At 39.4% G+C, this 14,720-nt stretch overlaps 1 protein-coding gene across 1 annotated transcript in view; it reads right to left on the bottom strand.

Moving 5' to 3' along the window:
• The window catches only part of BEGAIN (brain enriched guanylate kinase associated), an 80,113-nt gene that overhangs the window by 42,908 nt on the left and 22,485 nt on the right, over window positions 1-14,720 (bottom strand). Inside the window, 1 exon segment of the mRNA XM_065636424.1 lies at window positions 11,804-11,870. Coding sequence (XP_065492496.1) covers window positions 11,804-11,870 — 67 coding nt within the window.

Raw genomic sequence — 14,720 nt, 5'->3', positions numbered from 1 at the left:
GCCTTTTATTAATAATTCAGGAATATTCAAGACTCCTATTTTAGAGCTGCCAGGCACAATGCAGAGTGCCATTCCCAAGCTCTGCAATTCACTTATCTATCCCAAACAAGCTGACTTAACCATTTCAGTCGCACAAGTCTTCTCCATGAGCTCCAGCTAAAGTCTGGCATGCATGCATACACATTGTTTCCGCTTCTTCTGGTTTATTGGTAGATTCTTTGTGCTGGCATATAGGCATCTAGCGAGTCTCTTTTCATAATCCTTGGTGACTGGATTGGTTTTATCCTCGACTCTTTGATTTATGGCAAATGAGAATACTTTATTTTTTCCTTTCCATCCCCGCCCCCCCCCCCCTTTTTTTTAATGTTATTTAGGTTGATGCCTGGGTGGTACAGCTCACCAGTTCCACAGACAGTACTTTCCTGTTAGCTTTAGCAAAGTACAGCTAGACCAAACAGCTTCTTTTCCTCATAGCAGATGGATTGGTACTTCAAAGAGCCCAAATCCTCCACCTCAAGCCACATGCTGAGTTAGCAATTCTCTTCCTGGGCATTCTGCTTTTTATCTTGTTTTATTTGTAGAAGAGGAAGGTTCTCTGAGCAGGAGTGATATGGATGGCTCCTGTCTTTCAGCATTCTACTGGGAACTCTTCTTTTGGAGACAACAAAGCTAGCTGGCATTAGCTCCTGTGGCGAAAATACCGATAGCATTCCTCATTCTAATCTCTGAGCCTTTAGAATTGCATTAAATCAGCTTAAGTAAGAGTAAATGCAGTCAAAACGTTGGAAGAAGCAGGCAGATCCATGCTTCTTTAGCTCTCTCTTCCAAAAGGGCTTCTGGCCTGTATGTCTTCTTTCTCATAGAATATATGATACTCTTTCATCTCTGGCTATTTACCCAGAAGACAAATTCCTGGAAGTTATGCAATGGAAAGCTGGGCAAGACCATGTAGTGAGGGTTTATAAAAATCTCATTGCAGCAGATAAAACCAATTACCTGTGTCACCATGGAGTAAAATAAACCTTGTTCAAACGAATTTTCTCCTTGTGATGTTATATTTACTGAGCTCCTGTGTCACTGTAATGGGGAACCTTGAGATGTAGATACATCAATATAACAGTATGAAAATTCACAGAGGAACAGAGCAGGTACTGGAGAGGCATCTAACAGGGAGATGACTCTCCAGTCACACTGGGAAGGGGGGACAGCTGCTTTCCTTGGCACAGAGCATTGCACTGGGCTGTTGGCATCACTCCTGCCTAGAGACTATTTCCCTCACCAGTCCACTCTAGGAAGAAACATGTAGCTGAGTTCAAAAGTTCTGCTTTCTGTGACCTGCTGGCAGTATCCAATGCAGGCGTCTCTCCTGCTCATAGGGTGGTCTTGTCCCAGGACTCCAGCCAAGGACCAAGGTGTCACTACTCCTGGGATGGCTCCAAGGGAGGGTTTTGCTCACTCAGCTTCCTCACGTCAATGCCATAAAGACAGACGTTTTGAGCTTTACATGTGGAAATCTCAGCACAGCAGTTTGACACAGCTGTAGTTTGCACTCTCTACATTTTCTTACTGGGCTTTTTTTGGAGATCTAACAAAACTGAATTCTTCCTTGGAACACCTCTCATTAGCATCTTGAGCTGTGTATTGGATAGCTGTAGCCCATTAGAAGAAATTAAATCTATATTAATAAGATAGATTTAATAATTGGTAACCTAGACATCTCTGATAGCCTTTAATCTCCTTTCCTGACATCCTGTGTAGAAATTAAAGTTTTACTTTAAGTGATGTCCTTTGTCTATGTATGTGCTAAATTCTTTGATATCTCTCTGTATCCATACTGGAAATTTGAAAGAAAAATTGCTAAAATATTTAAGAAGGAAAGTATAGAAATTTTGGAAGAAACCTTAAAGTATCGGGTAATTTGAGACAAAACCAAATTGTATTGTATTGTGCTCTCTTCAATGAGTCTTGCAACACAGAAAAGTGCACTTTATGACAAAATAGAATATGTTACTAGTTTAATATTATCCAACACTGGAACAAACTTCATTGAGCTTACTACAGCTGGTGCCTAAAGATCCATTCAGTAAATTATGCTTTCAAAACTGCATTGAGAGACTTTGGCTAATTTTATTAGAGGTTTTAATTCTGATTCTCTGTCTAGTAGTTGAGTAACTGTAAAAGAACTATTTATTAATTTAAAGCTCATACAGCTGATTGATGCATGCTAATGCATTTTAGATTTAATAATCACATCTTACTTAATTGAATTGTATTTGCTCAGACAGAGCATATAATTAAATCAAGCCTTTTCTAATCCTCCTCATGCCAGATTATTCTATGGTACTTTGGGGAAGAGAATAGTCAAAAGTATGCATTTAGTTAATTTAAGCTCATTGAAAAAAATCCAGTCACATCATGAATGTTTGGGATATTAACCACTTTCTAAAATAAAGACATGTATATTTCCATACATGATCTACAATAATTAATAAGTGTATAGAGGCAGCAAGACTGAAAATATGGCTAAGAATGAAATGGTTTAAAGAAAATCCAGCAAAATTATACAACAGATAGTGAAATCCACATACCACATGACCAGCAAGCAATTTCATACAATTGCTTTCAAGTACCTTAATGGAGAAGGAAAGGGTACCGTTGCTCATGAACATTCACTTCCTTTTACCTGCTTCTTACTATTTTGTCTGATGATGCAGAACTCAACAAGGCTATCAGAAAGAAGACACAGAAAACAAAGCCAGGACATAGCTGAGAAATCACAGAAGAATTAGAAAATGCTTTACTGAGGCACTCCGATGTGCTTGTATATGCCTGGTCAGTTGTTTCCAAGATGCAAGTCTGGGACCAAGCGGATTCCAAGGCATGAAGAATTAAAAAAAAAAAAGCTTGAATGAGAGGGAAAAGTCATTACAGGTTGGGGATGGAATTCAGGAAGAAAAACCAAGGGAAAGACAAGCCAAGGGAAGGACAAACCAAGAAAAAAAATTGTCAGGAAAGAGATTTATCTGTCAGCTGAAATTTTTATAATCCACTGTTCTCCTCTACTAGAAGAGTTGCAAGAGGAGGAAGGAGTTTATGCATGCAGAGGTTTAGCTTTTTAACGCTTTTCTCTGATTGGTGTGGATTTTTTGATAGAAGAAAAATGCAAGAACAATATTCTTAGTGGGATGTTCAAGCTTGGCATTGTCTTCTTTTAATGACAGACCAGAGGAACTGAATATATAAATGTGCTACCAATGCATCTTCTGTGTCCCTAACACTTAAAAAAATATTCTGCAAAATAGACCTATGGAAATGAGCAGCATCTTTTTCTCTGATAAATGATGTATTGCCTCAAGTCTAAATTACTGACCTGATCTAATTTGTCCATCAGAGTTAAATTACAGAATTTATCCTCTTTAATAAACAACACTGGTTGCGGGTTAAAAAATGACCTGCAGCAGAATCTGATTTCTCTTCTTGATTTCCAAAGAGTATAATGTTATTAAAGACAACATCGTGGGGTTATAGTGTGTTGTCTGAGGATTTTGATCTCATGCTCTCTGGCATTTCACTTGAAGAATGGTTTGCTCTTAATATCATATTCAACTTTGTCCTAGCAAAGGTCTTTTAAAGACTTGTTTCCTTGACGACCCCATGTCACAGGCTTGAAATGTAATTCCATAGCAGTAACAGCAAAAAAAAAAAAAAAAAAAAAAATCAACACTGATGTATAATTAACAACTTATCACAGAAAGAATTCTGGTTAGTGAAATACTGTCAAGGTGCTGCTTGTGAAATAAAGGCATGTTTTGCTCTGCAAGTGATTTATAAAGCATATGCAGGATGATTATTTGTCTTCCCAGTACAAAACAGTACTAGTGTTGGTCTTCAATGCTTCTTCCTGGGGGCAAACATGCATTGACTGAGGTCAATAGGGATATTGCCTTTCTGAGCAGGGTACATCAGTTCATACAACTTATCTCTGACAGCTGTAGTTGTTTGCCCCTTACGTGAAATAAGGCCAACTTTCACAGCATACAGTGTGTAAAAGGACATTATAATAAAAATTGCTGACATCTGCACCTCCTGCTAAAGGTCTTCATGTCACAGAGTCATCTGGAAATATTCCCGAGGTTTCCAGTTCAATGAACACCCTGCATCTTACATGAGCTCAGGGTAAAGGCACCTGTTACCTGTTATCTAGCTCTTTTGGAACGGGAACTTGAGCAGTAAAATTCAGTTGTAAACAGGGATACTTCACCTAAATTCAATGACTGCAAACAAGCATGGACCTAGGCTGGGGAAACGTCCTGTCATTCCTCATCTGGGTTCTACTCGGATATACTCTTTGATATAAAATATGGATGAACAGGGTAACAACGCACATGCTGATTTCTCCTCTAAGCATGAATTAACTGACAGCTCATCTTTTTCAAGAGTTCAGGACTTTACTTCAGGCACTAGATATCTCCTGTGGCAAAAAGTTTCTTGCTAGTTTATAACTGTTTTACCCTGCTGACTTAGGACCAGTTCTTCAGGAAACCAGAAGATCTGCTGTTTATAACTGAACATAATCAGTTTGTTGCCTAACTCCGCTGACAGCAGGACCAACTTGTTGGGAGGCAGAGGGGTGATTTTATTTTTCATCACCTTCCTTTGTCTTCCAGCATTGCAATTATGCTTGAAAAGAAATATCTTACATATCAGCTTATTAAAAACCTTTCTAAGCTGGCCAGTCAGCTTCACAGTCTGTGCTCTTTCTGCTAGAAATACAGATGAAGTTGACAAAATGTGCTTATAGTCTTTCTGTGTACCTATTTTCTCCCACATTTCACATCAGTGACACACCTTGCCAGGGTAGAGTCCTGCTGGATAATAAAATGCTAAATAAATTATAGCTGGAGGGAAAAGAGATGGTGTTGATTGATGCTAATTCCCTGAAGTCGATGTAATAGTATCTTCTGAGGCTGTGTTAGTGACAGTACACTGAAATAAGAAATGTTTGTTTCTGGGGGAAAAAGGAAAAGAAAAAAAAAGTAAAAGATTACATATTACATCCCTAGAGAGCAAAGACGACTCTGCTGGAGGTACATGCCACTTTTGACAACAAAATTAACCAAAGAGCTTACGATTTTGATGATCCTGCACACCTGTAGTACTGTTCTGTGAGCATAAAGTATCCAATTAGAACGAGAAAATATACAAATAAATCTTTCTCCATCCCTCTTTTCATTTTCTCTAAAAATAATTCGTTCTCTTCTTGTGTTAATTGATTACACATTCCCTCCTGTACCAACAAAACTATATGGTTTTGGGTTCTGTAGTATATAGCTATACTATTTGCAAAAGGCAATTTTCTTTATTTAGAAATAAAATAGATTATAGAGAGAAATTACAGAACCCCCTGCTTTAGGGACCTGGACTAAATGGACCAATACTCTGCTTATTTGTGCTTTTTTTATCTCCCTTTTTTTTTTTTTTTTTTTTTTTTTTACCAGTGATTTTCTATTTATTTTGTAAACAAGAAATAAGTAACTGACATAACATATTAGATCCAAGAGAACCTAAGTAGGAAGTCCTTCGATCATTTCTGTTGGCAGGGAATATGGATAGAGAAGAACTAGGAGTTATTTGGAAATTTGGTCCTTGCTTCTTGATGACCTTGGTCAAAACACTTTGCTCTTCTGTCATGTTTTCCATGTTCATAGATGACACCAGCTTTTGTGAAGGACTTTGAGTTGTGGAGGGCGTGTTATACAACACTTTTTCAGGCTTATTGATACTTGTTCTTGCTTTCCCTTTCTTTGTGGTGCTTACAAGGAAGGCATAGGTCAAAGATACCCACATTATTTCCAGCTACTTTGTAAACAGCAGCTTTTTCTATTTGTAGCTGGTCAAGATGGTAGCCCTGGAGGGTGTCCTGAGAGGCAGAGACCGAACCATGCAGATCACAATGAAAAAAATGATCAAAAACCTCAGGTATCAGAAATGCATTCCAGTGGCCAAGAGATAAGACACATTCTGAGAAGGAAAGATGTCTGGAGTTCTATCATCATGCAACAGAGAGGATGCTGGAAGTGAGGAGTGTCCATTGTAACTTTACATCTTCCTTAGGCTGCTGGTACTTGTGGAAAATGTCCTACTAAGAGGGAGAAACAAAGCAGAAGCTTTCCCATGGCTTTTGAAATAAAGAAAGTAGATTCCAGAACAGTGTCTTCTGATGTCATATTTATTAACAACAATTAGGAAGAAGCTGAACTGCCTTACCATGCTTTGGGGAAGAAAGATTGCCCTGCCAGCCACATAACATTGGAATAACAATGGGAAATGAATCTCTATGCAGAGAGAGAGAGAGGACTGACGATGTCTTAAAGCCTCCGTGTACTTCTGTGCTTGTGCGATGTGGAGTCCTGCTCCCAGCTAACCCAGGAGGATGCATTTATTCGACTGCAAAACTGATGGATCTATTCAGTCTGAACCTGTGTGTGGGTTTAAAAGGCTGGTCTTATTGCCTATTTGGCAATATTTTTTTACCTGCAAAATGAGTGTGAAAAGAGTTAGTGAGAGATGGAAATCTTTAGTTCAAAATGCCTGTAAGTATAAAAAGATGAAACCTAAAGGCCTCTTCGAAATGCATTTTTTCAACTGCTATTTTAGTAAATGGTTTCTGTAGCATTTACAGCCATTTCCTTCCTTAGAAATGTTGTTTTGCAGTTGTTTTAGTCCACAAAACACAGACCTTCTCTGGCTTCTCTCTTAACTAACTAACCAGTATAAATTTCTCTTGAAATTCACAGCTGTCTTCACTGAATGTGAGCAAATGAGCCTGTCAGGTTGAGCTGACTCTCAACTTTTCTTGTCTTTGGGATGCAAATCCTTTTAAGTATATTTAGGTCATCTCTATTTGATTTTCATGGGGCATACAGTAGGATGGGGAAGCAAGTTTTTCTTCATAAAGGAGAGAAAATGAAAAAGATGTGCTTGAAATCACTCTGTTCAAAGTCACTGTCAAAGTCATCATCCTCCATGCAGGAATCTATACATGCTGGGCTTCTGCTTTCCTTAGGTTTGTGTCTGAAATAGGCTTTTTCTCTGTTGCCTTCATCTTTCACTTATGATTTAAACCATATTGGGGGGTGACTGGGAGGTGTCATGGGAGACTCAGGTGCAATCAAATGACTAGTTTAAACTCCAAAGCCAAAGCACTGGGCTGACCTTGTTAGATGCTTCTAATGCCTCAGTTAAATTCATCGTCAGTTTCCTCACCGCTTTCCATATTCTTTACCTTCCTGGCCTGGACAGCATTACAAATTACATTCCCCTGACACAAAGTCTCTGACCACCACTTAAAATTGCTCAGTTCATACTTAATTCATTTTTGGATTTCCCCAGCTGGAGATGCTTGGGTATATATTATAGCCAGCAGACTGGAAAGCCCCAGTTATTCAGGAGCTGGATAAATAACTCTTAATAATATAGAGCATAAAGTATTTGCTGTACCTCTTAGTCCTCCTCTGGCTCGCAGGCAGAAGACGACACAGGATAAAAATCAGTGCAGTGCTCATATAGTGCAGCATTTCACACCTGATCATCCTTAACACAAATCCCTCTTTAGTGCCTGTTTATATAATAATTTCTTCCAACCTTATGGCTGAGTCACACCCCCCAGCCTGCCTTAAAGTAAACTTAAAATCAAGCATTGATGTGATATAACAGTATTAATCTTGACAGGTGATAAAATGTATAGCGCACTGTGTGCAGAGAGACAACGTTGGCTCTGCAGAGCGGGGAACCAAAGCCCCAGGGGCTGGGGCTGTGCTGGGGAGCCTGGCAGGGCTGGGGGACCTGCTGCCCAGCACCTCCTGCACCGCAGAGCATAGAAGTCCAGTCACGTCCCTGATGTCTGACAGCATTCAGTATTGCCTGTACTGCCGAAAGGTCCTGAACTGGCCCTGATAGAGAAGAAAGCAATTTCCTTCCTTAAAGACAGTAACCAAACCCAACAGGACCAGGGATGACGCTTGGAAGAACCAGAGGTTTCGGTTCAGCAGCAGGCTTGAGGGAGATGTCTTGGTAGACTGAGGGATGTGTATAAGTAAGGGTTTACAAGTGTGTGCACTGATTTATCTGGTGGTTCCCCTGCTCATCAGAGGGCTCTGTTCCTTACCACAGGGCTGTCACCTTCCCTGTCCACTTCCACTGTTGCCAGTGTATGCTTGTATTAGGTGCCGACAGCATACATTTTAGACCGAGCAGAGGTTTCTGTTCTGGCCTCTTGAAGAACCTTGCATAAGGGAGCTTATATCATCAAGTAATATGTCTGTCAAACTGTTATTTTCTAGTTACAAAAGACACATTTTTAGGGTGTTTCTGGGGAATATAGTCTCATGAGCTCTTTGCAGCTGGATTTCTGAGATCAGGTTTTCAAGAACATTCAAAATGCAGATGGAGGAGGAGAAATGGGTGCGATTTTCACTAGCAGTTAGGTTTATTAAGCAGCTATTATTAGGTATCTAATAGTTCTTCCCAGATGTAGATACCATTAAAAATCTGGCTTATGGCTTTAAAGCTAAAGTTACAGAACCAACTGAAAAAAAAAGCCTTAAAACTTAAGCAGCATTTTAAAAAAATATGGCTTAATTCCAGTGAGGATTGAAAGTGTGATACAGCTGGTCTGATTTCCTATAATAATATGTACTTGGGATGACTTGCATAATCTACTTATACCTGCTGTTCGTGAACAACAAGACCATGGCAGAGCACTCTCAGGAAACTCAGACCAGTGCCAGGGAAAACAAAGACTACTGGTGACAACTGGAACTAGATATTATAAAAAGTTCTTTAATTGAGCAGCCCTGTGATGGAATTGCAGTGCAAAATTAAAGGACTCTGCTTAATCTTTTCCCACATCTTAATGGAAAAAAAAATAAAAAGTTTAATTATTTAAGAAGAGAGCCTGTATATTCCCCCGCTTCACCAGTGCTTACAAGACCAAACGAATCTCTGTTTAAAGACCCCGACCGTGGTAAGAAATGGAGTTTATGAGTAGTGACAGCAGAATTTTAGTTCTGTGTTATCTGTGTCTCTACACTGTCATGTGTTTAGTCTTGCCCAGTTTAATACAGCAAACTCTCCACTGATTTCAGGATTGCATTCTTTAGCTCTTAGCCAACACAGACACTGTAGTTTATATTTTATATTTTTATTCTAAGTTCTGATGTGATAGAGTTTTCAATTGGATATGATTTGCTGTGATCAGAAGTATGCTTTCAAATATTTTTAAATATTTTATAGATTAGCACTCAAAAGGAAGCAGAGCATAGAAGAAAAATAACTGCTACTTCAGCTTCTTTTCTGTGACTGCTAATGAATTAATGATTATCTTTTACATCCCTTATACCGATAGCAGGCATGAAAGGCTTTAACATTCAGGATACCCAAAAACATTAAAGAGGGAAGCCAAGGTAGAGTCCTAGATTAGTGTTGTTGGAGTGGGGACAGTCACTGTGAGAGGGGGAGTTAGGGGTCACCTGTAAGGGAAGGGAGAAAGTCATCTCCTGGGAGCATCCCCCTGCAGGCAGGGGGAGTGAGAGACCAGTGCCCTGAGGGTCTTCTTTTCTCTACTCGTTGCATTTGGACACATCAAACGGTCAAAACTTCTTTAAGAATCTGTGTGTATATATGTGTGTGTGTATACATTCAAATGTGTTTGTATAGAGGGGTGGGGTAGGGGAGAGAGGGAGAAAGTAAATACATAGTTTATATATTTGGATTTGTATAAAGGTAGAGAAATAAAAAGGCTCTTCATTTTGGAATGACAGACTGACTGAATTAGACAAAAAAAACCAAACCCACAGTTGTTCTTCCTAAGCAGGAAAGGGAGAGAAAGGTATCCAACAACCCAGTCCACTATAAGCTATTAATTAACCAGACAATCTATTATTTAATCCAACTTTCTCTGAAGTCTTGAGGGTTTTTTGACTGCCCCAAAAATCAAGTGGTTTGACTTATCTAAATCAAATATGGTACTATTTTCCCCATCTTTTTGTTTTTAATAGAGTTTCCATTCGACATTTTTTGGTTTTGTTTTGTGTCTTCAGTTTCGGTGCTTCAGTAGGCAAAGCAGCCTGGAGTTAAGTGGTGTACTGAGCCTGGTTGATCTTCTTCAAGCCTCTAAAGCTACCTTCAGTGACTGTCATGCTAATGGAAAAAAGAAAGGTACAGTGCTCCATGGAACCAGTCTTCTTTCTTTCCGTGCTATGCTCTGAAATCTTTGCTCATTGTCTTAAGCGCATGATGAAACATCAGTTTAAAAATTCTTTGCTTTGATCTGAAATACCTAATAAAAAATCATGGATTTTTTGGAGTCCCTCTTTCTATGTTTCTAAATTTTTTTATTATTTTACCTGCCAGAATTCCTCTACTTTGTTTATCTTTTGTAGCACATATGTAATAAATATTAGGCCACAGATGGAGATAAAATCCCAAAGTGATTTTTGTAAAAGGAAAGAGTGAAACAAAGTAAGAATGGAGAAAAAAAACCCCAACATTAGGTCAAATGCTATTTATGCTTGTACAGTGTTTATATTTATGAACAAATATCAACTATAACCTGGTTGTAACTTTGCCCTGTTGTTAGCCAGTTACAAAAGCATCAGTATTTTATTCATTGTCAGCTATTTAAACAGTCTCCTGATATAAAAACAATGACATTTTCAAAGATTTGTTTTCTGTTTCTTACTAAAGGCTGGTGTCCCTCCAGTGTGTTGCTGTAGTCCCTATTTACTCTCAGAGCACAATAATCTGTTCCCTTCATTCCAGGCTGCCTACCCATGAAAATGCTACATATGAGACTTGTGTAAGTTGTAGGCTTATGCTGACATCCTTATAGCTGTGTGTCAGGACTCTGCCCAGACCCATAAACTGTGTATTGATCTTGTGCTTGCTAGGGCTGTGCCAGAGATGGGGCTGAGCAGGATGAAGACCAGGGAACAACTGACCTTACTGAGCCAGGAGAGGGGGAATCAGCTCAGGCTGTGCTCAGGACCTGGAGATCTTCTGAAGTTCAATACTGTTGTTCTTTCCTTTTTAAACATTACCCTCACCTTTCTCTGTAAATTTTCATTTTCTCCTAACAGTGAGTGTGATGTCCCAGCAGCATTAGCAATGAACCAGGGCACTAAAGGCACTGCCATTTCTTTTTAACATAAAAATATTTTGAATGAATGGTGCTGTGTCTTGTAATTTTAGTCCTGGATGTGGAGCTCATGAATGGTGCAGTGATTTCCTCAGTCACTAATTGGGTTGTGACAGTGACATTAACATTGTGGTTGCAGACACATTAGATTGGAAATTAATACGCTGAGACTGATAGTTATGACAGTATATAAAAGACAGACCATCCATGCTCTATTGAATCACTTAATAAAAGCTGAGTGAAAAGTGTCTAAGGAACATGAGAAAACCTTGGATTACCTTATTTAAATTTGTTACTTAATGAAAACATAAATATTTAAAACCCATGAAGTTATTAACTAAATTAACCAGAATTATTTTAAAGGTACAATTTACTCAGCCAGATCATCAGCCAATGCAATCTCCATTTAAATTGATGGAGCCGTGTTGTCATACACAGCTTGAGCTTTAGATCATGATATTGATAAAGTCATATATCTTTTTTAAGCTTACTGCATTTGGAGCATGAGGGTTTTTTTTTGTTACAGCTACATATGCATTTGTCCCATGAATTAAGAACCATAAAAACACACAATATTTTAAAAAAAGTTCACTTATGATAACTTACCATTCTGTAAAGTTTATCCTCCAGATCCTGATTAATTCTTTGTAAGGCTAGGTAATTGTTTTGTATCCTAAAACAAAGATGATATCATGTAATTGACTGTATTGTTTTTCGTGTTGTTTTTTCACCTGCAATTTTCACATCAGTACAAAACCTTGGTTTGCACTACTTGAAATCTATTTTACCTCCTGTTGCCATTCAGTGAAATGTAATTACCACCTACCTCCTAAGCAAAACTTTGTTGTCATGCCTGCTTACTATATTTAGCGGCCAACGCCATTAGGAAGTGAAAATATGTTTGCCATTTGGCATTTGTGTGCAGACATGCATAGCAGCATGAGAACTTACACAAAGAGATTGTATCTTCACATCAGGCTCAGGAATAATATGTCAGAGAGGAAGCCTGAGCTGTATGCTTAGAGAGTACAGAAAAAGGTTTACAGACCTCTCTTAATACGGAGAACTGCAGCAGAAACATAATGCAAAAGCAACATGTAGGCATTGCTACATGACTTAGAAGAGAATATTCCTTCCTTTGACAGAAGCTCAAGGAATAGTTTGTTCTCAAGAGCTAAACACATCCTCTCTCTTTAGGAAATACTTCTAGATAGCTTAGCCTGAAAAATTTGGGTATTTATTTTTATCAGCACTGGGGGATTGAATGGATTATCAAAATGAGACTTCCCTGCTTATTCCAGAGCAATACACCAAAGAAAAGTTTCAATCTGTACATCTGTAGGTTGCTTTGTATTGTAATGAGCAAGCTGCACAGCCTGTGAGAAAAATATCACTATTTTGGTGGTAGTTGTGCCTTTCTCTTCACAGAAGGTAAGGAGGGTACACATCACCTCAACAGGATGTATAACAAGTTTAAAGCAAATTTCAGAAGTTCAGCTGTGAAAAGTTTGTCTAAACACATCTATGATAGTACTGGGAATCTCAGGTCAATAGGTGAAAGTATTTTCAGTGGTCAGTTGATTTGAGGTAGTGTGCAAGTGCGTTCACCGTCAGAGTGAATTCAGATGTAATACACATTCATTCAGCAGACAGCTGCTTCCTCCGAGAAGCCTGGATCTGGGAGTAGTTTCCATGGTGATCAGGAAGGGACTGGGATTACAGAAGTCTCTTTGGTTTATCGTACGGTTAGGAGCGGCTGTTGAAATCAGAACTAAGACCTGCATTTGAACTATGCCGTGGCTGCGAATCGAGAGGTCCAGCCCACCCCTTCACCACAGTGAAGTGTCTCTCCCTGCTTCTGTTGCCATGGAGATTTTCTTTCCAGTTAAATGATCAAAACTCTCTGTTCGTGGGCAGGCCAGTGGCTCACGGTGCCCCTCATGAGGTTTGCAGAGTTCCTGTTGGGCATCCCAGTAATACCATAACATCTGCCTCTTGGACCTGTTAGGAGAGGTCTGTGCCAAGTACAGCTGCTCAGTGGGCATAAATAATGATATCCCCACAGGTAAAACTCCCCATGGCACCGAGGCTCAGCCCAGATTCAGGGCAGCCATTTCAAATGGGCATTACAAACCTGTGGGAAGTTTGTGTCATGTACATTTTACAGAGCTGCTGAACAGAGGAGATTTCCTCCCTGTAAGGAGGATCTACAGTGAAGAGTGTTTGCTCGGGTGGTGAGCCAAATGGGCTAAAAATCTTTCAGACATGTACTAACCTACAGGTTGGTCATTCCTCACCAGTTGTCACAGTGATGTTGTGTAAATGTCCAGGTGACTTAAAGGATTGACTGAAGTTTATGGATTGTCCATGCTCCTGTTAGATGCAGCATTTACCGCTAAGCCTCTGTATAGACATTTATTTGTGCAGCTCTAGCTATACTTCGGATTTTCACAGTTATTTAGCCAGAGTCAACATAACAGAGAGGAATCTTAGGCTACCCTGTACCCAGCTTTTCAGGGCAAAGGAGAAGGAAGAGATGGTCTTGATAAACCAGTGGGAGCAAGGAGACTTAAACTGGTTTTGCATGTAAACAGCTACTCAGCACTAGCATAGTTATGTTTTCCAGGTAAGGCTGCATGCCATGGTGCAGGGAACACGTATTTAGAAAATTAAGATAAGGCCTGCTGTCTGAGAGCAGAATTGCCCCAGTATCTTCTCTGTCATGGTCTACAGTTTTTCTCTAGTAAACCAAAATAGAACAGCTCAAACATGCTTTGTACCCAGGCAGCTCATGGCTCAACTAGAGGTGGTAAGAAACTGATGTAAACTTTTAGCACCTGCAGCCTCCTAAAAGTTTGCATGGGTCCAAAAGAATCTGCATAAATTCTTGAAAGAAAAGGGAAAAAAATTATTAGATTGGGGCTTTTCTAGCTCAGGGGTCTCTGTACTCCAGTCTGTTCTGCAGTGTAGACCTATGTGGAGAGCTCAAGGGTGACCCTGAAGGTTCCCTTTCCACAGGTTTAAGATCATTAATAAAAACTGCAGTAATTTCTACTTGGATATCTGGCTTACGATGGTCTCAATGCGTCACTGGGTTTGCTCCTCAGCTTCTGTTGACATTTTTTCTCTTGATACGGATGACTGGAAGGTTGGTTGCCATTAATATAATTGCTCTTGGATGGCAACAGTTCCATGTCATAGGTGGTAGAGGATTTTTGCAAGAGCTTATCACAATCTGCTTCTCTGCTTTTAACTTCTTTTGTCTTTGCCCATCAAATTTCCCTCTGTTGCATGTTTAGGAGTAGGCAGCCCACAAACCCTAGTTCTCTAACACATTCATTTTGCACTCAAAAAGATGGACCACCTCCCAGAAAAATCAAATCCAATCTAAACAAAAAATCCACAGTAAGTAGGAAGCTGAGCTTCAAAAAATGTTTCTATTGAGAGTATTATGCAAAGGTAGTCAAAGTAAGCACAAACACGTGCACACATACACAAACACATACACATGCACATATAAGCA

This window comes from Caloenas nicobarica, chromosome 5 (assembly GCF_036013445.1).
Source record: "Caloenas nicobarica isolate bCalNic1 chromosome 5, bCalNic1.hap1, whole genome shotgun sequence".
NCBI lineage: Eukaryota > Metazoa > Chordata > Aves > Columbiformes > Columbidae > Caloenas > Caloenas nicobarica.
This window is presented reverse-complemented; position numbering and strand designations above follow the sequence as displayed.